Source organism: Athene cunicularia, assembly GCF_003259725.1.
Source record: "Athene cunicularia isolate RWA chromosome 2 unlocalized genomic scaffold, athCun1 chr2_part1, whole genome shotgun sequence".
Taxonomy (NCBI): domain Eukaryota; kingdom Metazoa; phylum Chordata; class Aves; order Strigiformes; family Strigidae; genus Athene; species Athene cunicularia.
The window spans coordinates 26,446,529-26,474,486 of record NW_020799095.1 but is presented as its reverse complement, the minus strand read 5'-3'; the positions used below and the strand labels follow the sequence as shown (position 1 = coordinate 26,474,486).

The window sequence follows — 27,958 nt, the reverse complement described above, 5'->3', positions numbered from 1 at the left end:
CCCCCCCCCCCTTTTTTTTTTTATTGTCATTTTTAGGTAAATTTAAATAATTATACCACTCTCTAAAATTAGTATATTTTCATTCCAGCACCGTTTATGCAAAAATTCAAGAAGTAGTCCAAATGCTTAGTAGTCCAGCTTTCTTAAATAGACCTTCCAGAAAAAAAAAACAACCCACAATACAAAATCAAAATTCATGAAAGATTTTCTTTTTTATAGGTAGTCCTATTTCTATCCCCTTGATGTTAAAGATGGAGAACTGAATTCTTATACAGGCTTCAGATGTTTTAAAATAAATAATAGATTTTTTTTAAGACAGAGTTTGGGTTTCCTGATGTAGGCTGTTGAGTTGTGCCTGACTCTTTTGTTGCATTAACTACTTGTGTCTTACAGAATGCTGTTTAAAATCAGCTGAGTTATAAAATTTCTGTGCTTAGGGATTCATCATTGTATTACAATTAAAATATGGTATCATAAGAAAGGATTGTCTGAGAGAACTCACAGGTGGAAAAGTGGGTCAAATAGGAAAACCCTACACTAGTTGATGAATTCCACTCATCACAGCATTAAATGTTGTTGATAGGTATGCATCTTTTGTGGCTTTAGGACATACTCTTTGTCACTGAATATAATGAAAGAACTATGCATGGTAGTTGGCATACAGTAATGGGAAGAGAAAGTAAAATACATGAGTAAGTTTGAAGCTGCTTAAATGAGAGGTAATGACATTTACTTTCATGAGAAATTGTCGGGGAGAATTATGCTGTACTGTGCAGAGAATACCACTTTTTCCTTCCTTGTAGTCTTTCACAGATACTTAAACTTTCTACTTATAAAAGGACTTCCAGTGTTGAAGGTAAAAAATTTTTTTCCAGTTGCACCGGAATGATATTTGCAGTCTGGTTGCCTCATTTCCCTCACAATTAAGGTACTTGTATATCTAAATCTATCTGGTTGCTAACAGACAAGGCTAGCACTGGGGGTTTACAAATAACCAAGTTCAGGAGAAACCACCATTGCAGAGCACGGCCTAAAATGCACGTCTGTTTTGAGGAAGCACAGCAGAGTTGAACTCTGCATCAGTCTTCATCAGCCTGATTTCAGAAGCAGCAAAGAAGTTGTAGGTGCAGGGCTGCAGAGAGGTGTTACAGGAGATACAGACTGGGTAATGAATAATTGTACAAAGTGGCACTTTAGTCTTAGGAACCACTTCAAAAAAAGGTTTTAAAGTTCTTATGTGGGGATTTATCTCAGTCTTGACCACCGGTGTGCAACTAAGTGCTGATTACCTGATGCATCAATTCAGAATTTTCCTGTCCCCATCCACAGAGGCACAGAATAGTATCACAGAGCAGTTGAGCTTGAAAGGGATGTGAGAACATCCTCTTGGCCAGCCCCCAGCTCAGAGTAGGTGGATGCAGACCAGGTTGCTCAGGACTCTGTACATTCCAATTTTACATCTACCCATTGCCAGGGAGACTGCACAATCTTTCTGGACAGCCTGTTTGAGCACCCTCATGGGGAGAAACTCTCCTTACTTCTCACTAAAATTTCTGACACATAGGCTAGTGTCTGTGGCCTCTTGCCCTTTCCCTTGGGAGCTCCAACACCTCTTTAATCCCTCCTGTAAAGCAGCTGAAGATGGTGATGAGGTCTGTCCTCTCCTGCTCTCAGTCATCACATGGTTCAGATATAATCCAACTTGTAGGAGGGATGGGGTGCTGACTGACATCAGCCAAGATCTTTTCAGCATGGCTGTTGGCCTCTGACCTGCTGGAAGGGCATCATGCTCTTCGGGGGGGATCATTCTTTTCCATCATGGAATCTCCACTGAACATAGTAGGAGACTGGAGACTCTTGAGATGATCACGTTCTAAGTAAATAAAAGCCCCCCCAAACCAGAAAAAACACTGAGGAGGAGTATAGCATCTTTTATTTTGGGTATGTTACTGATTTATTAGTGTTTTATCCAAATTTTCCTTCACTTTGAAAGTTATATTTTATATATGATGTATTAAAATATTAATATTAAATACATTAATAATAGTAAATATCAATAGACAAATGTTAAATATTTACACATGATACAGAAATATATAAAATCCAAAAGCACAAAAAATAAACCAGCATATAAACTATTGAACTAATTCTAGAGATGAATACAATAAACCTATATCATATTTACATAGGCTCGGTATGCATTTTATTACAAAACTTTATTTGTTGAGGGGGAAGATGCTTTCTAAAATTTGACATGTTGAATGTCATTTTCCTTCTTCTACTTAATAAATGTGCTGCCTCATGGATTATAATGTTAGAAAACTAACTGCTGAACATAAAATCACAGTCAAAAATTGGTCAATGCCATGAAATAGACAGTTTACCATAGGATCCTCCCTGGGGAGTAAAGGTGGTCTGGCATAAATCAATCTGTGCATTAGGAAATAACAGGATTGAACTGATGTCTGATGCCTTAGGAGAGGATACAGATAGTGCAACTTCAACTTAATCCTGTGGCCTTCTTTTCTTCAATAAAAATGTGTTGGGGGAGGTTTATCCAATATCTTACTCTAGAGTTCTAAATTGTTTTTTCACATGAAGGCTAAATCCTTAACTTCCTTAACAGGAAGTGTTGAGGTTATTTTCTGTAATGTATAAATGTGTAATTATGTCCTGAAAAAATGTTTTCCCTCCAAATTAGTAGAGAAAAAATAGAATGGTATGATACTGGAAATATATTTTGAAGAATGCTTGTGTAATAGAGATCATCTCAGTATTCAGTTTGCTGTGCAGATACATGATACTTTTTTAACTGAAGGATTGCCTCACACACTAGGTTTTTGCATGTTCTGTAAGAGTTCTTGAATAAGGAGTGGCAGTCCAGGACTCAGAATATGAGGGTTGTTTGCTGGTCAGCATTTAAGCTTTTGCTGCCTGAGCATCATCTGGGAATTTGTTTCTGCTTATGACTGTGAGAATACTACTATTTAAATAGCTGAAAAATTAAGTTTGTTTCACCTGTAATACATAAATACATATATAATATACAGGCACGGTAACTTAAATCATGATCTTGTAAAACAGCTTTGCATTTTGTTTTTGAGAATCAGTACTGTTCATATTTAAGTCATTCTTTGTTTGGTTTAAAAAGTCTGCATTACAGGATTTAACCATGCAGGTTTTTTCATGGCCATGTGCAATATTCCCACATGCCAGATTAAGTAAAAGCAAAATAACAAAGTAGAGGAATATGTGATTAAAGTATGAAACCAATTCTCTGGGTGCTGTATGCAGATATTTAATTAAGAGATTATCTTGGATAACTGAAGAACAGTAATAGCATCTGTTCTAAATTGTATCAAATGAATATTGACTTTTGCTTCTTAAATGTTTAAGAGAGAAGAGTTAAGAAAAAGAAAATAGAAAAGGTAAGGAAATGTTCTGTCAGACTCTAGATGAGAAAACCGTATGGTTCTTTATAAAAGGGTAACTTTCCCCCCTTATTGACAAAGAGAATGAGCAGTGGCATAGCCTTGTTAATTGCTCTTTACATTAAAAATACAGACAATAATTCTTAATAAAAAATCGCTAATAGTTTCAGGAGTATGTTAATTGTCATGGTCCCTTTGTGTGTTTGGGTCAGGTAGCAAGAAAGAGCAAAAAAGGAATTTGTCAAGATCTTTGTACCTCTCCTGTGTGTATATCAGCATTCTTGCCTTTACTGAGCATCAGTTGCCTATTACCTTTTATTTGCATTTCATATATTAGCGACTGGAAAGTTCATGAGCCAGCAAAGCCTGATTAAGGGGAGACATTCCCTACAAAGGGGTACAGCTATGCCTTATGTAGAGACCTTTGGGGGTAGGTTTGATGTCGTAGCAGATGATGAGCTTTCGGAAGAGCCTCAGAATTTTCCAGTTCAGTGGAAATCTTATTCAGATTCCTGAATAAGAACATTTTTTTATGCAAGGGTAGTAGGCATTTTCAGGCTCTGGATATTGGCTTGATACTGATTGTGTTGAAATGGAGATGTCTCTGTGACTTGTTTGGAAAGCAGCTCTGAGTGCCTTTAAACTTGCCATGAAGTTAATGGTTTTTCAGGGGATTGAGCTTGTTTCAGTGTGTTTGTATTAGTGGTACAGTGGTACAAAAGTAGTTTGGATGGGGAAAAAAATGATAGTCTGAATCTCTCCTTACGCTCTCATTACTGTATCGAGACTAGTTCCTATATTTCACTCAGATATTGAGAGCCCCAAGGGCTGTAAATAGTAGTGATTCAGCGATGTTCAGTCAAATCGCTGATTCTCATTTAAATTTCCTACGTACAGAGAAGAGGTGGGCTTGGGATTGCCCTGGTGGAAAATCCTTATGGGCTGAACAGGATTTTTTTAAAATCAGTTGCTTGGCAGTATCATATCTCCCTGAACTATCGTTTCTTCTCCATTAATTTTTCCTTAAAAGATCTGTCTAGGTTGGCTAATTAAAAGTCTCATTAATTTTGTTTCAGTGCTTTTTATACTTTTTGCATGGTAAGCAAAATTAATTTATAAGCAGCAAAAGGCCATGAATGGAGATTTCAGATCTATGGATTCTTGCCTGGTTTATCCATTTCTACTAGCCCATGTTTATCCATCTTCATACCAGTCAGGGCTCTGATGAGACCCTTTGGAGATCACTCTGGCCCACTCCAGCTAAGCCTGAAGCTCTTTGATAACTGCCAGTTTGTCAGCTTTGTCTCAGCAGAGGTATATTGATTCCAGATACCTATAAATTTTTTAATTTAAATATGCACCACTGACAATTTTCTTTTAATTATTTGAATTGGACCTTCAGCTGTTTCTGCTAATTAATTCTTTTGTCTTATACTTCTAGTGGTGTTTCCTTCCCAGACACCTCACTTACACCTTGCATTTTCAGGCTGTCTACATTTCTTTAGAGGGATTTGGAGAAATGGGCAAAGAAGTGCTCACTTTGCACAGGGTTTTTCGATGTTCAGGAGGGCCCACAGACCAAAATGGCATATTAGGTGTTTTGTGTATGTGGTTTTTTATACAGTTTAAGCAGTAGTTCTGTTTACACCGGAACACAGTAGATGAGTATCTTCAAACCAAGTATCTCAGTGTGCCTTGGTGGTTTCCAGAATCCCTTTTCTCTACAGCCTATTTTTCTTCAGTTTTCTTTTTGTTGAAAGATCTTTTTAGACAGTCATAGTTCATACCAAAAATTCTGTAGCAGGGGTATCTGGCTTTTAATTTTTTTTTTATCAAATATGAATTTACATCAACTATATTCTTATATGTCTATATAATGACTATATTACATTCTTTCTAAGGCTTTCCGATATTGTTTTACCTACTCCACTAATTGCAGTCATGAATTTGCAGCTCTTGATATCTCAAGGGGAATCACATTTGAAATAATGTTTTTTTCTTTTTTTGTTTCTGAAAATAATTTGCTTGTCAAAAGAAGGTCTTTTAAAACATTGATGTTTAAAATGCTGAAGGTACACCTTGAGTTTACAGAGTTAAAGATGTAATTCTTTTTTCTACTAGACTGTGTTTGAGCAGTAGTCACATCATAGGCTTTAAAAAGTCATGTTCTTATGAAGGAATACTGGTGTATTTTTCATTCTTAGAAAAGTCACCGTCATGTGTCACCTGCTTTCATTTAAATTCACAGTAGAACTAGCAAGCAGGTACAATAGAGAAACCAAGACATCTTAATATGCATGTCAACCAGCCTGCCTGGTTGACTTTCTATGCAGCACAGGGGTCACTGAGCCCATCACGTTCCTTGTGGGATAATGGCATGTTTCTCTCCAAAAGGGAAAGATACTCTGCTACAAACTAGCATCTAAAGTGTAGCAGCAAGGTTAGATTCCAGATCCATTTCTTCACCACAGGACTGGAAGCAGGAAGCAATAGGACTGGTTGGTCTCTTCTGCGCTGGTGCAGCTCAGGGGTGAGCTTGGTTATCTGGAGACAGTACGCTAACAGAAGGTAGTACTTGTGTCACTGATGCTTAAATGAAACAAACTGCCCAGTCTACCCACACGAGTCAATTTTTAAGAGAATTAAGTAGTCTTAATTAGGTACTGAAGGATCCTGTTGGTTTGTCAAGTACATGTGCATGAATGAAGCTGGAGGATGAAGCTGGAAGATGGTCTGTCTGTTCTGCAGCTGTCTAGCCCCTGCCACCAAGAAGCATTGCCCTTCCATGAGAAAACCATCTCCTCCCCTTTGACAGCAGCACCTGATACTCAGACATTAGGTGATGCACCAGAAATAACCTTCCTGGTTTTTTGTCTGATAGAACTCATAAATAGTTAAATATTTAAATCCACCCTAAATGACAGGAGCTTGGCTATTTTCTTCCTGAAATTATACCTTCATCTGCTCTACAGCTTTCAAATTCATAGAATCACAGAATGGTTTGGTTGGAAGGGACCTTAAAGATTATCTGGTTCCAATCCCCTGCCATGGGCAGGGACATCTTTCACTAGACCCGGTTGCTCAAAGCCCTGTCCAACCTGGCCTTGAACACTGCCAGGGAGGGGACAGCCACAGCTTTTCTGGGCAACCAGTGTCCTACCACCCTCACTGTAAAAAATTTCTTCATTACATCCAGACTAAATCTACCCTCTTTCAATTTAAAACTGTTGCTCCTTGTCCTTTCATTAAAGGCCCCAGTAAAAAGTCTCTCCCTATCTTTCTTATAAGCCCTCTTTATATATTGAAAGGCTGCAATAAGGTCTCCCTGGAGCCTTTTCTTCTCCATGCTGAACAACTGGTGATATAATTTGGTTTATCTCTTACTGGGTGGAGGAGTCAGGTGAGCAAGCAGTAATAAAAAGAAATATGATGGGACCACATTTATTTCAGTAGAAGAAAATTAATGAATATGTATTCATGTGTATATGTTTTTCCTAGAGTTTAGCCTTTGTCTACATCTGAAATGATGTAACTGGAATGTCTCTGACAGTGTCTGCTTACTGATAATATAATGAGAACATACACACTAATAACTACTGTAATTACTATTCTAATAGCTATTAGGTCATAATAATATACTATATATAAAAATCAACCTCTGTTAATAAAAGTTTAAATGGAGGTACACATTGTCAAGTACACAAACTCAAAGGCTTACTCTGGCATGAATTTATACATGTGTCATTTTACAGCAGAAGATTTGTAGAACTGTTTTGTAAAACTGGTGAGCCTCTACTTTTTGAGTTTACTGGCTATATCAGGATTCAAATGTGAAAATACAATGTTTGATCTGCTCCCAACTTCCTGTTTTCACTCATTTCCCAAATTTGGCTTAAAATATGTTTGTTGAAATGTGAATTTTGGGCACTTAAAATAACTTTTAATATTCCAATGTTATCAGTTTAATACTTTTCTATTAGCTGCATCTTTCTGACAGCCATTGTACACCCATATGAAGATGCTTCTACATGCATATCAGTTAAATCCTGCAAAGAGTTTGATGAAAAAATGTGAAATTACATGGTGAATTTGCTGGGGTTTTTAATATTTTGAAGATATTTATGCAATGAGGAGACCAGACGTTTTAATAAATTGCTAAATGTCTCATGAGTGAATTGCTTTTTCAATGTAGAAAGTGCTATCTTAATTTAGACAAGAAGTTTTGTTTTGGAAAAACAAATCTTTTTAATAAGGTCTTTCTAATGGATAGCTAAAGGAAACAATAAATATGTTAATGTAGAATTATATAATTGATATTTGGACAATTATAAATACTTTTGAAATACTACCTTGCTGGCATGTTAATGGACAGGTTTTCTTATACATCATAGCTGTTATGTCTACAAAAATGTTTTAAGTCAGGTTCATTTGGCTTTTCTAGAGAAAAAAAAATCAGAATCAATTCTGATCTCATCCATGATATAAACACATAATGAAATACAGTTGTGGTGGTTTGACCTTGTCTAAATGACAGGTACCCACCAAGTCACTCTGTCACTTCCGGAAGCAGGGCTCCGGCACGTGTAGAGATTGCCTCGGAGGACCAAGGGTGCCCCCACCCCCTTCTTCCTTTCTCCCACTTTATACTGAGCAGATGTCATATGGTATGGGATATCCCTTTGGTCAGTTCGGGTCAGCTGTCCTGGTTCTGTCCCCTCCCAAGATCTTGCCCATCCCGTCCCACTGGGGGGGTGGAAATGTTGGAAGGAGCCTTGGTGCTGGTGTAAGCACTGCTCAGCAGTAGCCACAACACCAGGGTGCTATCAACACCCTGCCAGCTCCCAGCATAAAACACAGCACCGAGAGGGCTGCTACAGGGGAAAACCAATTCCAGCTCAGCCAGACCCAGTACAACAGTAAACTTCTGACCTGTACAGTTTGGTTTGAGACAGAGGACCAGAAGGGATGTGATAAATTTTTCATCTGTGTTTCTTTCATCCTGTAGGAAACTAAACTAATATATGTAACTTTTAAGTTAGAAATTGATGCTGATCATTTCATTGCAGATGCATGTGATTACAATATAACATGCAGCTGCTTTAGTACTGAAACTGTTCTTCATAAATCACAGAGGCAAAATGATGGTTAAGTAGGATGAACCCTTATGCCTACTTGCCTTTTGAGATCTAGCTCTCCAGGTAGTCTAATTTACACACCTGTTCTAAGCACAAACAAAACTTGTTTCAGACATGATAAGTGTAATGGATTACTCGTATTGCACTGCATGTCAGACATTGCTTTTGAAATAACTTTATTTCACAATGCAAAACTTTGACAATCATAAAATGTAATATTTCAGGTTGACAGAGCTTCTTGGATAATAGTGATAACCTTTTGACACTTACTTGAAAAATACAATGGATTTGTTTGCTCTCTGTTTAAAGTTGCCCAGAAGCATAAGGTTGATTTTGTTTCTTGACCGTTAGGCAGATGAAGTGTTCCCTCGCACTCTGCCTACGGTCAGCACCAGGGGCTCTTCTCCTACCTTCAGGAGAGGTGAGTAGCCAACAGCTGAGATGAGTTTTCCAGGGAGCATTCCTCTCCCTGCTCACAGCCTGCCAGCCCTTTCCCTAAGCAAGAGGTGCTGGGGGTCCTCAGGCGAGTAGAAGAGTGTCCTTAGTTTGAGCTGTGCCTTAGTTAAACCAGAGCTGTTCCTTGCACCTTCTGTAACCAGTAAATACCTTTTCATGGGTAAGATAGCATGTAGCACCTTGACTGGATTTTAAGTAATGGGGAATATATTTTTAAAAATATATCAATAAATTAATAAAATACTTATTTTGGAAATAATATATATTTTCTAAAACTACTTAATTCTATTTGAGCTATACAATTTTGACCTAGAATACAAAATATGATTGATTACTTTGCAGCTTTGTATCAAGACATTTCTGTATCTTTCAGTCATTTTGCTCTTAGATAATAGTGTTTCCATCTGCCAGGCTTAAGTTAGCTAGAGTTATATACCATTTTTTTCTATTTCATTTCTTTTAGAAATAGTTCTAAATCTCACAAAAAAACCTCCACTGCTGTTTGAAGTTGTGATTTTGGCTTTTGGATTGTAAGCTTCATGCAGCAAATTGAGCTGCTACATCCCCTCTGGCCAAAACTGACTTCTGCAGCTGCGATCCTTACTTTTCTCTGGTACTGAGTAGTCATGCAAGGTGTACCCTGTACTAACCTTCAGTCTTCATGTTAGCTGGTAACCTAGATGCTTATTTGATAGACACACTAGATCTCTCCTCACTGTAATTTGTGGTGTGGTCAGTCAGTTTGGATGGCTTATTGAGTGTTTTACAGAAGCACATCAGTGAACTGCTGGGACACCTTGTCCCACCTGAATACCCAAACTGCAGTCAAAAAAGATGTTAAAAATGCAGAGTCATTGCTATACAGTTTTCAGCGCTTAAGAGACCATTGCACGAAAACATTTTGCTCTGGAGCAGATGAAATTTTCTTTTTCTTATAAATATAATTTAAGACCTTACTGAAGACAGACAAACGGGACTGAGTCCATGGAGAATGCCAGTATTTCTCATACTTTATTAGTCAATACCTGCAAGCTGCCAAATTTGAGGTTTCTATCTCTTTCAGCAGAACTTGGTATGTATTTTGTTTTACTTTGTAAGTAATAGATTAGAAAGTAGTGAAGACAATGTTTACTCTAAAATTATTGCTTGCTTTTACTACCAAGTATGATACTGGGGTTTTTTGATAGAGCTTTTTAAAGTCTTCCACATTGTTTCTAGAGCTTCATCCTGTACTCAGTGACTGTCCTGGGTGCATTATACTCACCACATTGGTTTTACTTCAGACGATTTTGTTACTAGATGTGAGCTCTTGGTTTTGTATTGAGGGATCATGAAGGTTTAATGAACCTCACAAGGGCCTTGAGCCATAGAGGAGGTATGATATTTCCATCACTCAGTTACAGGTAGTCTGTTCATCAGCCTGTGTTAAGGATCTTGCACATTAACAACATGCTGTGGAGGTGGTAGGCAGAGGATTTGTTTCCTTGTAGCTGGCAGTGGCCAGGTCTTATGGTAGTGGAAGGACAGCAGTTTGAGGTAGCTTCCATGAGGGAGGGTTAACCTGTATTCAGTTATCTTGCATTGTGCATGGAGGGATTTTCCCTTGGTGATTATTATGCAGCAGTAGTCTCTTTCTGACTAATTTCTGGTTCCCTCGTAAGTCCCTACTTGAGTATTTTTTGACAGACAAAGTGACAGCCTTTGAATTATTCTTACTACTTAATGGAAGGATTTTTGTCCTGATCTGTTTTGGCAGAAATCAATACAAGCGATAAGACAATTAAGGTTTTAGTAGAACAAAGAAAAAGCTTGGATATGAAGAACCACTGTTGTATCTAAAATACAATTTGTGTACATGTGATGGAACCCATTTTGTGCATCTGGTTTTCAAGCTCCTATCCTGTAGAAAGCTCAGAAAATTTTGCTGGGTTAATAGAATAAAGTTCTTTCCTAAACAGAGACATGATGGCTTTTCCATAAATTTGCCTCTTGTTAGCTAGAATTTATAACCTAAAGATGTAACAGTTATGGTTTGTCTTTTTATTGTGTGGTTTTTCTGAGTTACATTATGACAATTACTAGAAATAAATTTAGGGCATGGCAGACAGTGTATATTCACCATTAGAAAGCTTGAATTTAAGGCAGATTAGGACAGTTGTCCTTTCGGCAAGACAGACAGGCTTTTAACCTAAAGGTAGGCAAAGTAAGATTACTTCAGTCTGCTTTTATGAGGCCTGCACAATCAGATAAAATAATTGAAGCAATGTCTCATACCTTTCAGGATAAATAGGCAAAAACATGCATGATATATTCAAGTTACTTTTAATTCAAAGTAGTTCAGACAGTTTTTAGTTAACTGTTGTACGATTATTGTAAGATTACCAGTTCTCTGCATCATTTTTTTGTGACCCACCTACTGTTGATGTTCTGTGTGGTACCAAAACCATTTAAACACTTGGGTTAAAATTTGGAAAGTTATGAGAACTGATAAACGCCCTACACTGGCCATGTTGCAGCTGCAATTTAAAATGACTGCCTTTTTCTCTTCCAGTATTTTGTGAATTGCTCTCCTTTTTTATGGTGACTCCATGCTTTTTGCAACGGGAATGCTCATGCTTCTGGAGATTTTTGAACTCTAAAGAGGCAAGATATTTCTGTTCTTTGAAAAAAGTAGATGGAATCCATTTTATATTTGCAGAATCCTTCTATCAAAACTGTACATTATTTGGTCCAGACTCAGGAGGGGTACCTGCACGGCCTGTTCTTGGCTCTTCTGCCCAGCTTTCTCACCTGAGGGTGGGTGGACTCCTGTGCTCAGGCAGCAAGAACATATTCATGCAGCTGCTTTATCTCTGGCTAATCCTGTTGATCTTGAGCAATAAATATGTTTGGATAAATTTTTACCTTCTGACATGTATTTTTATTAGTTTTACTCTTGAATAATCTGTGAAAACTTTTCTTCCCTTCAAGACTAAAATGCTTGATAGCAACCTTTTAAACACTGTGGCTTCTATTTGTACTTTACTGCAAGGAATTGAAAGCTAAAACTTGAGCTGATTTATAGGCAGAACTATGTTTGTGGTTATTCGGTTTAGTAGTACAACAGAGAGGGCTTTTTTTAATTGTCATTTCATGGTATCTTCCAGATATTTTATTTGTAAGCAAAAGGTGCTTTTTTGTTAAGTTTTTTCTAGAATCTCAAAGTGTTTAATCAATAACAGTAAGGTTAAATGAAAATTTTCAAGATTAAAGTTTTACCATCTTGACTGTTTTGATGTCCAACCATATATTTATTTTCCCACACTGACTCTATCTGACTAACTCCCTCACTCAAGACAGTGGTTTTATTTGCTATTGGTTTTTTAGGGGTAAAAAGCAGCCAGGAGTTACATATGCTTTGTACCAATTGTCTGTTGTCCAGTCTCCCAGTGAATGTTAACATTATCACTTGTGATTTTCTTGAACTCATGCTAAACTTTTGTTAGGGACTTGCAGAGATTGCTTTGAATTGTTTTCTATTTTTCCTTATATTTGATCTACAGAGGGTTGATTAAGAGTAATAGCAATGTTCCTAAAAAAAATCCGTTCAGCATTGAAACCATAACTATAAAATAGTATTTTAGAAAATGTGCTTCTAAAAACTTGAATGTGTACTTTTTTTTTTCTTTACTTAGAGATTCCTAAAAATAACTAAGATTATATGTGTAAATTTATCTTAGCAGAGTTTTGTAAGATCAGTTTTCTGTCTTCCTTTGGTTGTTCATTTACAGCTCTTAGTTTAGGCAAGAGTCACAGCCTTGCTGATTTCTTTAGACAATGAACACTAGCTGACTTAAAAATATTTGAATGTCAGGGTTTTTTAGAGATTTTGGGGTATGTTCTCTTTATTAATTATATTAGGGGGGAAACATTAAAATCATACTGAGATTATTGAAAGGCTTACTGTATTAGGTTTACAGCCTGTCATACACAGATTATACTCAGTTTAATTTGTTATCTGGAGTATGTCCAGCTTCCACTAAATGGTGTCTGTTTTACTTTTAAAAGAAATGTGCAGCTGTTTGTAACTAGAATACAGTTACTGTGAGTGACAGCAAATACCAGCTGTGTGCTGCACACTTTAACTGGGAGAATAACTGAACAGCACTCTTGTAGATGCCCCTGGTCTGCTCACTACATTGACACATCATATAGAGCGGTTCTTCTGTAACAGTTCTCCGTCTCTGCACATGATAAACAGCACTTTCTCCTCCTCCACTTGGGTAAGTATGGGCAGAACACTAAGCCTCATATTTTAGTTTTTCTCACAGAAGTAAAATATTTGTCTTGAGCTTCAGGTTATTTCTGTCTGAAGCAGGTCAAGAAGTTGTGCCTGGAAGACAGAAAGCTCAGAGGATTCAAGTCAGCTATAAAGGTACAGGAGTTTGGTGGCCATACATCTGCTTCCACAGCTGCCTCTGCTGCTGCTATATGGCAGGGACAACAGTGAGCTCACATTTAACCCCATGTCTGTCTTTATATCCATTAACAGACATATACAGACATGGTGCCCCACCCACTGCTTTGCCCAAATGTAGCCATGAATTCTGGGACTATTAAGGACATGTTCAGAGAGATGCTTGGTCAACCCCAGAACAGTAAAGGAAGATGTTCTTGTGAAAAAATATACCAAATCTCTTTAAGAAAGACAAACAAACTCCACCAAAATGCACATGCATAAGTGCATCCTCCCCATTTCCCACAGCAACCAGACTGAAACCGTTTTCTTTCTAGAAGTGAGAGAGAGCAAAAAGGATGTATTTTCCCACTCTTCATTGATTTCGCTCCTGTAGCTTCCTGAGTTGTATTCCTGCATGTTGAATGACAGGAGCGACAGGAGTCAGGACTCTCTTCTCCCTCAGGTGTCAGTGGAGAAGGTTCACATTCACTCTTCAACATAAGGAGATGGTATTGATAGGACCAAGAAAGGTGGTCGTCTTTGCTTTTTTGAAGTACAGCAATAACAGTCCTGCAAGCAGCATCACTGAGCCGTACCTCAGTGTCTTTTGCACCTCATGCCACAGACACGGGAAGCCCGGTGAAAGAATGGGGGAGTCATACTGAAAGCTGGGGTGCCCACAGCGTGGGCTCCATGGAGCTCCACAAACACTGTTTTAGGATGGAGAGCACTGCGTGCTATGCTTTGCATTTGGGCCTGCAGAATTTCAAATCCATCACAGATTGGTATATAAGAAATGTCTACAAGATCTGAATTCATGCAGTAAAATTGGGCACAAAGAGTAGAATTGTGTTAATACTTAATGCTGGCAAAAGTCATTGTAGTTTTTGTGCTCATTTAGTTTTTCCACAATATGAGGGGTAGAGTGAAAACCAATCATAATACAGACTCCCATCTCTTCTTCTTGGGGTTGATGAAGTTAGTTTTGCTATTGATCTCAGGGAAGTAATATCAGAGTTTGTGCCTGATGTCATAGCAAGTACTAAAGTTGAAAAATATCCAAAAATAGTGTTGAATTGAGTCACTTTAAATGTATTTATCTCGAATCCCCACTTTGTGGCATTATTGCTGTAGTCTCATCCCGAGCTGACATTATTCATTAATATCGGATTATCCCCATGATCCTTCTTTCTCTTTGTTTATTTGTTTGTATGTAGTGTGTGCACACATTTATAACCTTCTGTTTCTTTCTCCACCAATACCATATTTTAAATTTCACTTAGAGCTGGTGTCTTTGAACCAGTTATGCAGTCAGACCAGGGAACTCCTGTTTTTGGCTTGTGTTAGTCTGTGTTACCCCATGTACCATATTAGGAGGCATTAGGAAGACTAAAGTCCTCTGGAAATACAGACTGATTTTTGAAGCATTGGTGTGATTAACTGTAATGTTAATACACTCAGTATGAATGCTTAATGGATAAACATTCTTTTGCTTACTCCAGGCAGTTTTACATCTTACTAGGATGCAATTCATTGTGCTAAACAGTGTGAATGTGAAACTATCATTAGAAAAAATGCAGTCAGCCAAAATGAATTCTGCCTGCAGGTGCAATTAAGGGATTGGTAAATTTACAATATGAAGTAATTGAGTAGTGATCTGGCACTGAGAATGCTGCATTGCACTTTCCGTTTGAAAGATGTTTACAAAATACAGCAAACCTTTTGCTGTATTACAGAAGCTTTTCCGTTAATCCTCTTAGCCTCTGCCCGTTTGTCCATTTTTATATACAAGCAATGGCATTAACAGGTTGAATGGCTGGGTTTTGGTGGGAGTGGGTACAACACTCCTACTGAATTAATGCAACACCCCATTAATTGGTCTCTTTCATATCACTGCATGGTGATGTTAATGTGGTTGTAGCAATAGGCTACCAAAGGCTTTAGTTTCCTTAGAATCACAAGCATTTTATTTGATGTAGAAAAATACCTGTTTCTACTAGAAACTAAATCAATACCCTGTGTAACATGTGCCACCTCAAATTGGGGGATTATGTTTACCGTGTACAGAAAGCTGGTTGAAGTGCTGTCTGATATCTAGCATCATACTTAAGCTTCACACATACGCTGTGTACTTCAGTGAATAGTCTGTGCACTGGTACTCTGCAAAGGAAGAGTTTAACACATCTGAGTTTTTCTTAATAGAGTATAATAGAATTTTCCACAGTTATTTTAGACTGTGGAACTATCTTTTTTTAGTGATCTAATTTCAGTTAAAGAATTCATTAAGAATTTCTCATTAAAAAAATCCCAAGCATTTCTTCATTTAAGATTTTTATATGAACTTAGTGATTGTGAAAGGTGATGGTGGGATGGCTTTAGAGATCCAGAGAGTCTCCCACTATGGTCTGACATGGACGTGCATTTGTTTATTGTGCCTCAGGTATCTGGCACTTCTCCCTGGCTCACTCAGTCTTTGTTGCATCCACAGCAGTATTGGTAAGATCACCAATTAGGACCAAATACAGTAGCTGCTAGGAATGAGGCAAAGTATATAAGAGTAATAAAAAACCTTTGGGGCAGTTGCAACTTTGCACCTCAAAAAAGCAGTACAGGATTTGTACTGGTGACGTAATACTGAAAATTGGACACCAAATCAGGCTGTTTCCGCCTAACTCTTTACTTCCACCTCTGCTCTGTTCTCTGCTTTATGTAAAGGGCTAGGTAGCAATGTGTACTATTTATAGTACATTTCATGTATTTTAAAAATCTATATATAAAAGCATTGTATTAATTTTTGTTCAGTTTATAAAATATGTTATAAATTCACAATAGTTGGATGAATTATCTCTATAATTTACTCAGAAAAATCTTCTAAATTAATGCCTGTGATCACCTTTTTTGTGTCCCTTTTTTTCCTTTGAATTATTTGCTTAACAGTTCTGACATCTGCAAATGAATAAAAGGATTTGCATGTGAAGTTTCATTTTTATAGATTAATTTTTAGTGAATATTCAGGTTATACAATTTATCTCTGCTGAGATTTATTTTAAATAGAAATAAGAATGTTTTATGAATAGTCAATATTTTGTTTCAGGTGTTTCCTTCTGAGAACATTTGTGGCATTTTTACTCAGTGTTTGGACATCTTGACTTGTAGGCTGAGGGAGAGTGAGATTGTTGGGAGAAGAAACACCACATGATGTGTTGATTCGTGATGACATTGCTACTGTATGGCAGTCTGTACTAATTGGTACCAGAAGCAGCATTTGCTCTTGGCCAACTCATGTGTCGCACTCTTGAAGGCAGAAGAAAAATAGCACCCTCACTTACGATGTAAATTGGCAGCAATGCAAGAATCTTGAAGGAATACTGTGGCAGATTCAGGAATAAATGTCTAGGGACAAAAATTGCAACTTTGCTTCATGCTCTCTTCTCTGTTTGAACTTGTTTAGACAACAGAGGTCCAGACTCGAGGCTGTACTGTATTATAATTAATTTGTCAAACTCAGCTCACTACAAATATTCTCATTTGCATGCTGATTTTCATGTTCAAAGATAGAGTGAATTCTTGAGCATGCTAGTTTGTTACCTTGGCAATAGAGGGGCTTGCCAAAAGAGTGATAAAAGGTATCTGCTGTCACATTGGAAATGAATTTTCTTCTTAAATATTCTTGTTGATATTTTAATTATTTTTTGTATAGCATAGCTGTCGATGCAGTCTTGTTGAAACTGCTTCTTCATTCTGCTGGATGGAGAGACTCTAAAGGTGTAGGTAAATGTTTTTACTTTGCCCTGAAACAGGAGTGCAGTTATAGTCAGCCAAATCCATTCATGTTTAAGGGTCAGTACGTGTTAAATTGCTGTACCTAGATGTCTAATCTGTCTAGATCTGTAAAAGCAGTCTGCCAGGAGAGACTTTCTGAGGAATCCTGAGCTTTATGGGAATGCAGTACAGTGGAGCTTGTCTCTTGGCTCTTTTCCCTGCAATTGTCAAGCTACTGTTGTGAAAAATATAAGAGAGTTTTTTCCTGAGTTTTATTCTCTATTTCTAAATTGTGTATTATTGACCAAAAATAGTAGAAGATTTAAACAATCACAAAGTAAACTTTTGCCAGTAACTTCCAGTAATACAAAGTAGAATTAAAAAAGGCAAGGTCAGGGCAAAGGATTGAATTGCATATGAAGTGTACTTGTGAAGTACACAAAACTTAAAATGTCTCCTTGGGATTCATATATGATCAGTAAGACTCAAGGGAGTGACCTTACTAGTCATTTTTTGTCCGTTATACTATTCCTTCCAAGCTGCTGCATTACAAAAGCAACCCACTGCCCAAGAAGATTTAGACCTAGACCTGCAAAACTCATCAAACAGAATTCAGTGAAAATCATTTAGCATTAATGTGAGAGAAAAACAGGACCTTATTGGAATTTCCCATTTGTAATAAAGGTTATGACAAAAAAAGTAGTGAGAACGATGGAAAGAAAAAAATAACTCGTGGAATTGTAACCAGTCACTGAATACAAAAAAAGCAGGAATATTCAGATAAGACTATTCCGATAGCTTTTCAGTGCACCATGCTGTTTTATTTGTTTACTAAAACAAAACTGAGACACAGTGACCCTAATAGCTGTGTGAGTTGCAGATTCCATCTGAGCTGTGTTTTGACACCAGTGAATATTTTTAAGTCTGACATGGGTGACCCTTTCATGATAAGCAAGTTGATTTACTTAGATTGCCTTCCAGCAGAAGGTAAGTCTAATGTTCAGATACTCTATAAAGGATTGCACACTGAAAACATGGAAAATTAGTTTAATTAAAAAAGAGCAGAGAAATACTCTCAAACTTTTGTGTTGAAGTAATTCAATATCTGCCAAGGATTGCCTTGGGAAAGTAGCTGAAGTTTTTCCAGGATCAGTTTAGAGGCATATTTGCCTTCAACAACCTAGAGGCCACAATTTGTTGCCTGTGTAGAAAAGAAAAAAATTATTCATGTCATATGTGTTTCTCATGAGAAGACATTCTGAAGATCAAGATTGTGAACAAGGGCATTAGGTGTTGTATAGTGAAGAGTCCTCAGTGTTTATGAGACAAACATTGCCTTTTGTATAGCTTCTTAAGTATATAAGTACTAATTTGTTTTCAGAGTAGCTTATCTTCTTCTCAAGACCCTTAAAAAGTATGAAGAGATGGTGGTGCAAGGGCTACAGTCCACTTGTTTCCAACAGGCTTTGGACGCTGAATCCACTCTAAATGGATACAGCATGGGAAAGTTTACATTCTGCCACTGTGAAGTTTATTTTAGTCAAAGTTACAGCCTATGAGAAATTGCCTTTCAGCAGGAGTTTGGTGTCACTGAAAGCACTTGGAGTAACTCATTCTTGAAGTGCACGACACCCTCTCTCTCCCTGGTTTTGAGCTGCTATTGTTGGTATCAGTGGAGCAGGCTGCGTCTCAGATGATTTTGTTTGTTAAATGCGTTATTGCAGTATTGTCCTAGTGCTTATTGCTTTGCAGCGATCTCATGTTCCAAAGTCTGTGAAAGAGGAGCGTTGCTTGGCAATGACTTTGAGTGTAATTAGCAAATGACTGGAGATTATCTGTGTCAGGGTAGCCTTAGACTGGGTCAGTGATACATGCTGTTGTGGAGGAAGGAGTCAGACGCTTTGAAAAATACACTACAATAAAAAAGCCTGGTGAAGTCAGAGGGGTATCAGTTACTCCCTGTGATGGAGGCAGCAGCTCTGCTGGCTCACTGATGGAGTCAAAACAAGAGCTGGTGTCTGGAGAACAGGAGTTTCTCAGAACTCATCCGGTTTTTGTAAAACTTGGAACTGCTGGATTTTTTTTTTCCAGATTGGATATTTTCAGAAGGGAAAGACTCCCTTCATAAACAGTGAGGAAAACTCACCCTAAGAAAAGAGCATCTTTTATCTCCTCATTGATCTTCCTTTGAGTAGCATACACAGTATAGAATGTTTTCAGCTGAGAGAGTGTTAAGTTACTACTATAAAAATGTTTACTGGTCTTCTACTTATATGAGTAAAAATTTAACTTACCTTCAAGGAGCAAGGTGTTAGATAGCACTAATATGAAAACGTAGTATTTTTAGGAGATCTTAATCTCCTTTTTATATAACAGTCATCTGTAATGGCGTAATACTAGCCAAATAATGATCAGGAAAATTTTTTAGATTCATAGAAATTACTCTGTATGAGCAGATCTGTATTAGCTTTGGTTTTACTCTTCAGTACCAGGGTTTATTTTATACTTGCTAATTACTCTGACCTGTCTTAATTAAGAGTAACAGCATAAAGTTTTCACATGAGGCATGCATTTCATTTCCAGCAACACTGATTTTGTATTTTTCTGCTATGTAGAAAAGTGGCGATGTACATTGTAACAAAACTAGTGTACATCATCAATAAAACAAGTACAAACTGAATAAATAATAAATGGTAGGGTAAATAAATGATTCTAGGAAATTACTTAATGAAAACAGATGTTTTAAAGAAGTCACATCTGAAACTGAGTCAGGTAGCAGAAAGACAGAGTAAAAATCTTATTTGTACACAGAAAATTTGAGATGATAGAGGAAAAGACAAATCTGAAAATGTGGCTTTCTGCTTGATTTAAAGTGCCAAGAAGGCCACATTTTTATACTAATATGTCAGTGTTGAGCTACACAGAATTTAATATGCTCGGGTAAGGGATTCGTAGTGGAAGAGCAGTTCAATGCACTTCTGTACATTGGTGCATCCTTCTTGGGAGGACTCAAGCACTTTAGCTGGGTTACTCTCAGTCCCTGCAGGCTCTCAGATGAAGCAGTAGGACCTTCTGATTTAACAGCAGTGAGTGCAGTGGAGAGGTCAGAGAGTGAGCAGGTATGGCCTCTCATCGTTGATACCATCAGTACCACCAAAGCAATTTCAGTTCCATGTTTGGGCCTGAAGCTGCACTGTATAAAATTTAAAATGCCAGTTTCAGTGAAATGAACTTAAAGTCTGCCTGGTTGTTAAACTGCTTATACTGGGAAGGAAAACCACACATGTCACAGGCCTAATGAACATGTGTGACTAGTCCATGCATTTTAATGCATGTGTCCCACCAGGCAGTGTGACTGTGGCACGGTTTGGGATTACCATCAGTCAGGTGCTTCTGCCCGTAGACAGGCCGGGTGCAGGACATGCCGTGGGGGATAGAGCTGTATGGATGCAAGCTGAGATGTGTTGGTGCTGCTGCAAGACAGTGATAACATGGGGTTTTTTTATTAGATATGGTCTTCATGGTTGTCCCAACAGACAGGAGACTTGACAGAATGTTCTAGTTGCCTAAAACAAGAATATCTAGAGATAATGTTTTCTAGTTTGTATCAGCAGTTTGGTTGTGCATGGCAGCAGTTGCTCCTGGCTCTCTGTTGTATGTCAGAAGAGGTCTCTCTGAGAGGGAGAGGTCTAGGGCCCAGATACCTGTAGGATTTCAGAAACTAAAATCTCCTATACAGTTCTTTTTGCCAGAGTTTCAGGCCGCTTAAAACAGATCTTTCTCCTACAGGAGCTTTCTGAGGGAAACCCCAGGCTTGGTTTTGGTGTTAGACAATGTTTCCTTCAATATTGCAACTGTCTAATTCCCATCTGTGTCTCATCCCTGCAATTGCTTCTTGGGAAGATTTGTCTCCTTGGTGCTTCCCTGCTGAAGAGTTAGTGACAGCAGATGCCCACGCAGGCTTTAGGGGAGCGCAAAGCCAGGAAAGCTGGAGGAAGCTTGTGGTGGCTCCTCCTCACTGACTCACTCCCTTTGCCTGTGACAAAGCGACCACATCACAAAGACTTTTTTAAAAAGATGGTAAGTCACCTATTTCAAACACTGTCAGAGCTTCCTGTCCTCCCTGAAGCTGTGCTGTAGAGAGACTTTAAAGCAGAAGATAATGAATGGTCAAACTGTGATTTAGTTTTCTCTCATTTAGCTTCTTGAGCACAGCCAGAGAGGTTATCCTCAGTGCTGAGCCTGCCTCTTGCCCTTGCAGGGTGCAGTGCAGTACTCCTCACCACTGCTTGTGCTTCAAGTACAACACTGTAGGTCAGTGTCATATCCATGAACAAGTCACATTCTTCCTGTAGCGTTCTTGTGGCTCTTCCTCACTTCTCACAAGAGAATTTTCCATCCTTAGTGGAGGAGGCCCAGCAGTCCAGTTTAGTGTATTCAAAACAAGAGATGATTGTAAAACTGCTCTGAAGAAATTGGCAGCTACCCCATCATTATGGCGAGGTAGTGGCTGTGATGCCTACTCCCCTCCCCAGAGTGGGTACCAGAGGCATGACTTGCTGGCAAATGTTCACTGTAAGTGTTTGTGCCATTTTTTGCAGCACTGCTTTCCTGTGATGATGATGGTGATCCATCTCACACAGATGGCTAGGTTGAATCTTAGGCGCTGGTTTTGACTTCTGAACAGAGGTATGAGGAGCAGGCATTATGACAGCATAGCAATAGTGGGTAGAAAGCATGGTTTCATAATTGGTATTGCACAGTGATCACCAGCATATGGTGGCTGTGGCCCCTGGTATAGTCAAGAATCGTGCATAAGAGAGACTATTTATACATGTGTTAGACTAGAGTAACTTAAAGTGTGGTAAAACAGCTACTGCAACAAGGTGCCAACACGGTTAATGTAGCACCAAGCTGGCTAGCCCATGGGGAGGATAGCCCATAAGATTCTTCGCAGTTCATCTCCATTCTGACTTCCTTAAAAAAAAAAAAAGAGTTGTCACTACCTGCTGATTACCGCCAGCAAAATTATGTAAAGACTCTTTGTAGCTGAGAGCTACGAGAAAATGCCCCAAACTTGGAAAACTTTTCCTTCTTCCAAGAAGAATAATTTTCCATCGTTCTGGTCTTATTCATAAAATAAAGTATTAGAACCAAAATGCTGGGTTTTTTTCTGAATTAGAGTCTGCAACATGTTTTTATAGTTAGTGATATGTCTTTTCTAGATTGTGCTCTGTCACTACTCTCTGAAAGAGAAGCAAGTAGTCATGTATGTGTGTGTATGATTTCTCTGGGGGTGCCACCCAGGGTGCCTAACAATAATACCTGCTTCTTTGATCATACAGTTTGTCATTATTTTGGTGCTGGATGAATCACTGATGATCCTTTTTCTTTCACTTTAGAGAAGACAGAAATACATTCTGTTAACAGCAGTGTTGGAGTAAGCCCATCAGTTCATTGGGGTTTGTTTTGGCATACGCACTCAGCATTGGTATTCACTGGGCTGTTACCACTGTTGGTGGCTTTTTATTTCTGCTGATGCTGGATTACAAGTGCTGTTGTAAATCCTAGTAAACATCACAGGTGAATTCCATGGAAACTTTTTTTTTTTTCTTAATACTTTGAGAGATACAACCAGAGATTAAGATGTATTGGATTTTCCTGAAGAAGAGCTTTCTTTAAGTAATGGCTCAGTAGACTTTATTGTAGTGAGTACTTGGCCAGTGTGATGGCAAACCAAATCTGTTAAATCACGGGGAATGGGAGAATTCCCATGAGTCTGAAATCCCCCACACACTCTAGGAAACACAGCGGCAACAGACGTGGTGAAGTAGGTCTACTTAAATCAAGTTAAGCACACTTTGAGGAAAATGTTATAACTGCTTAGCTTATTTTTAGCAAAGTAAAATCTTGAGTGACAGTTTTCATGACTGTACTGAGCAAGCAGTTAGTTACTATGGTGGGTAGACTGTTTCACAAAGACAGAAAATTTCCAAGCACAAATTTTCTTTTCTACATCTTAACACCCAGAGATTCATGTAATAGAATCAGTCAATCATTAAATGTGATTGTGCAAAATGAGATAAATGACATACAAGAATATCATCCTTCTTCCTCTAGTCAAAATGCATGTTGAAGGCAGTGGGCAAGATCATAACCAATGTGCAAAAGATGATGAGTTAATGACGGGTGGGAAATATTTACCTTGATACTATCAGTGATCCTACAGTCTCAGACTGAATGCTTAGGTAAGGTACTAGGTAAGAGTGGCATGATATATTTGGAGATACAATGACAACTGTATTCACCACCAGAAGTATGTTTAGTTCCCTTTTCATGTGCAAATCTAAATATTCCAAAACAATTAGTAGGATCCTAAAAGCCTTCTCTTGTGTCTAATGTGGTTCAGGAAAGACCATCCCAAACAAGAAATCAATATATGATTTGATGCTTTGAAAGAAAATTATCCTGAAGCATATCCAGTCACTTTGCAACAAATCTGAAACTGCTGCCAGAATATACTAATGCCAGTTGTTGAACAAAAAGGAAAAGAGGTTGGATTTGGATATGGAACCCTTAGTGGACATGTCACCTTTGACAGCAAATCACAGAGAAGGGAAGCTGCCAGGGGCAGTTATCCATCAGCCTACAGCAGGTCCTTTTGTTGCTGTTGGGTGGGCTCTTCTGACTGGTTTGGTCTCTTCTTGTGTCGGGGTAGAGATGGTTGCTGTGAGTTGTACATCTCAATTAAAAGATAAATAGCATGGCCTTCTGTCAAATACCTGCTTGTTTTTCGCTACATACAAGCTAGCACCATTAGATCTGGAGGTTGTTTTCTAGCTTGATACAGCCTACATAGAAAAACATGTTCATTGTTCTCCCTGTCTTCAAGTGTTTTGAGAAGCAGCAGACAGGGGTACATAACATGAAAAAAGCTTTATCTTGTGTAAAAGAGGTCTGTAAAGACATGGAGTAACAAAAGACTTTTCAGAACTGCTCTGACAGGCTGTTAAGCAAGTGCGGACTCACTCTGTTTTGTTTTCCATTTTAAGTGGGAGTTCAAACACCCAATGGGGTTAACAGGAGCAAAAATTAATACATTTTTCAAGGCCTTTACAAAATACCCAATGCAGATGAAGTTATTGCCTGACAAACAGAAGCTCAGGGAAGGACCTGAAAGTGATCACTTATATTTTGAAGGAGTTGGCTGTTTGCATGGTTTCTCTATTTCTGTGTTGCGTGGCCAGAATTTGCACATAGATTTTTCAGGTTATTTCAGACCAAGTAAATTGTTACACTTTCCTATGCTTATTTTTGCATCAGTATCTTCCATCCGATCTTATACATACTAAAGCAGCATAAAATGTTCAGCAGCATTGGAGAGTTTTTAGTATGTGACTTATTTTACTTAGCTTTTGGATATATTTGTGAAGGCTTCTTAGGAACATGATTTAGTTAAAACAGGCTTTTTCTTGCATCAGTATCACTAAAAATCAATGTGATATAAGTTTGTGGATTCTGGTAAAATTTGTATCATCTCAGTCTTCTTGAAGGGTCAATTTATTAATTGTTTCACATTGATGTAAAATACAGGAGTTAAAATTTTCATGGAGTGACTAATGTCTTTTCTATTTCAACCACCACTTTTATATAAAGCTGGGAGGTTTTTTGCAGTAGCTTTGTGGTAGCCATAGCACAATTATCATACTTACAATAGCATTGACTAGTATTTTTGTATTGGAGTTTTAATATATTTACTATTTAAAAGAAATTAATCTGCACTAACAGCTTTTTGGGCAGGTGAAACCCCAGGTGGCAATGAGCCCAGCTCCTGTCATTGCACAGGGCAGCAAGCTGGCTTCCTGAGACCTGAATGTGCATGTAGCAGCATAGCATGGTGAAGTGTTTTCTGTTGTAAGAGAAACAGTGATGTAGAAAACCATGGCTACAGAATTGTATCTTCTGTAGGGTGCCTGTAAAAGATGAAGAGGAGATATGGGAAATTGGGTTTTTTTTAAGTAATGAACATTCATGGGGCTGAAGTTCGGTAAAATTATTACCACTAACAACGCATATTCTTTCATTGTTGCCAAATACGGACAGTTAGGTGAATTAAGCTGGCAAACTGTCCTGGTTTTGACCAGGATGGAATTAACTTTCATTGGAATATTTCATACCATGCGATCTCATGCCCAGGGGTTTAGGTGGGCTTTCTCTCTCTCTCTCTCGGGGGCTCTCTCTCGGGCCTGGGCTCTCCTGGTTTGCTTGTCGGGTCGCGTTGTTGCTCGGGGGGTGGTCGCTGCACTCAGTAGGCCACTGCTGCAGTTTACCTGTTTCTTTTTGGACTCACTATTGTTTCTGTTGTTCTCTTGTTATATTTAGTAAATTATTTCTTTTTATTCAACCTACTAATTCTCCTCTTTTTGTCCCTCCCCTATTTCACCAGAGGAGGGAGGGGGAGGTGAATGGTCGGCCACGGGGTGTCTGGCTGCCGGCTGAGTTCAAACATCCACACAAACTGACCTCTGAAGTGTCAAAATGTGCTTTCCCTGGCTGTTTGAAGTTATTGAATGTCAGAAAAATCCCGGACAGGATAGCCATGGTCATGTAGAAAGTATGATAGAAAGTAGTGTAAATAATATAACCAGGTTAATGCAGTCAATGTTAAATTACTGCTTTAGTGCTGAAATAAATCTGTAAACCTGGTTATGTTAAAAAATACCCATGGCTGTGTATAATGCTCTCCTAATATTAATTCATAATATGGAGCATAATCCCTAATGGTGGCGTAAATGTAGGTCAGTAATCTTCAGGTCTAGTTTAGGTTAGATGAAAGCAAACGAACTTCATTAGGAATAGGGACTGAAACAGAGATTATATACAGGTCATCATTTCAATGTATTTTGCTTTTTCATGTCTGTGAGTCTTTACTAAGTTCATTCTTAGTAAATTGAATGATGTGTTTTAAATATTGAAATATATAGGCCAACTTAGTAACCTTAGGATCACCTTTTGCATATATAACTGCAACCAATACAAGTCATTTATACTCAAATGACTTTTGCAGCCACACTTGTGTTTTGAATGAAAAAGCACAAATTTAACTTGAAATGTGAATAGGAGAAATTTGTCTTCTAAAAGCCTTTTCAAACTCTGCAACATCAGAGAACCAAATTAAGTAGCTATTCTCGTGGAGTTGGCAATCTTTCTGGAGTAGACAGCTGAGTGATTTTTGATTTGTTTCCACAGGTTTTCAATACATATTCCAATGAAGATTATGACAGGAGAAATGATGAAGTTGACCCAGTGGCTGCGTCAGCAGAATATGAACTCGAGAAGCGTGTGGAAAAGCTGGAGCTCTTCCCAGTTGAACTAGAAAAAGGTATGGAGTCTGTGAACCATTTCCAGTTTCTGCGACACTGATCTACAAATCTGAGGTAGTCCACACATGCCTACAGAGCCTATCTTGAACTTTCATTAATCTGCTATAGTCACCTTGGCTTTTTGCATTTTAAGAATTGTTCAGTTCAGAGACATGCACTTCTTTATTTTTCTAAGGAAGTTGTTTTGTGTCAGTCCATTAACGCAGGACTTTACACAGTGTTTGGTGTGATGATTGTGTTCTCCACTAGAAGAGCAAAAATCTTGATTGTTATTTTGAGCTTCTCATAAGGGTGAAGGTGATATAAGAGTGGAGGTAGTATTTTCTGTGTATAATTAAAATGGTAGAATAATAAAGTTTTTTAAAGGAAACAAAATGATATTAATGTTACTGACGTGGAAAACCATGCTTGCCTTTTTCACAGATGAAGATGGACTTGGCATAAGCATTATTGGAATGGGAGTTGGAGCAGATGCAGGCCTTGAAAAACTGGGAATATTTGTCAAAACAGTAACAGAAGGTGGGGCAGCAGAAAGAGATAGCAGGTAAACTAGACTCAGTATTTGGAAATTTTCCCAGCAGTAGTTATTATGAATTATGATTTTCATAGGAAAGAGTTGTTTGCTTAATATATGTCATGATAACTCAAAGCTGTAAAATTCAGAGACTTTATTGGTAGGGTTCAAATGCCTGATGTAGTTATGAGAAGATACCAGTTTAAAGAGAACAGATTTGCCAAAGATGTGTGTTAGTGACTACTTCTTATTCTGCTTCAAAGTTCAGTTTTCACCCTACAGCACTAAAACTACATTAATCAATTGGAATAGGAAACTATAACATAAATCTTGCCCACTAAAGGAATGAATTAGTGTTTGTAGTCTTATACAGTGCTCACATAAAGCCTGGTTGCTTCTAAAATTGCTTACTTGGTATGTGCAGTTCAAAGAATTCCTTTTGAACATACAGTATTTCCTATCATATGGGACAGAGTTATCTGTGTATTATACAATACCTGCCACAATCAGACCGATGTTTCTCTTAAAAGTTAGAAAACACTACTACATAATCACTTAATAATAAGTATTTCTAAACATCTTCTGGCCCATATAATCTGCTGTTTTGCCCAGTGCGTACCCTTTGTAAATTTGCATGCAAATAAAATATTACCTAATAACATTAGCAATTAAGTCTACTTATATGCGTTCTCTAAGCAGAGTAAGAATAAACTCTAAAGTTGATGCTGTCTTCTAAAAACTGTGTTGTCGTAACGTGTTTCTTACTGATGAACACGTATAACTTTTCAGCCAGACAAAAGGTTGTTCTGCCGTGGAAGCCCGACACAAATTAATTCAGA

At 38.0% G+C, this 27,958-nt stretch overlaps 1 protein-coding gene across 5 annotated transcripts in view; it reads left to right on the top strand.

Annotated features, from left to right (window-relative positions):
• PPP1R9A (protein phosphatase 1 regulatory subunit 9A) overlaps positions 1-27,958 on the top strand; it is a 147,546-nt gene that overhangs the window by 52,218 nt on the left and 67,370 nt on the right. For all 5 annotated transcript variants that reach the window (XM_026843254.1, XM_026843253.1, XM_026843252.1 and 2 more), the window contains exons 2-3: positions 26,472-26,604; positions 27,029-27,149. In XM_026843254.1, the coding sequence (XP_026699055.1) occupies positions 26,472-26,604; positions 27,029-27,149 (254 nt within the window). The remainder of the gene's footprint in view (positions 1-26,471; positions 26,605-27,028; positions 27,150-27,958) is intronic.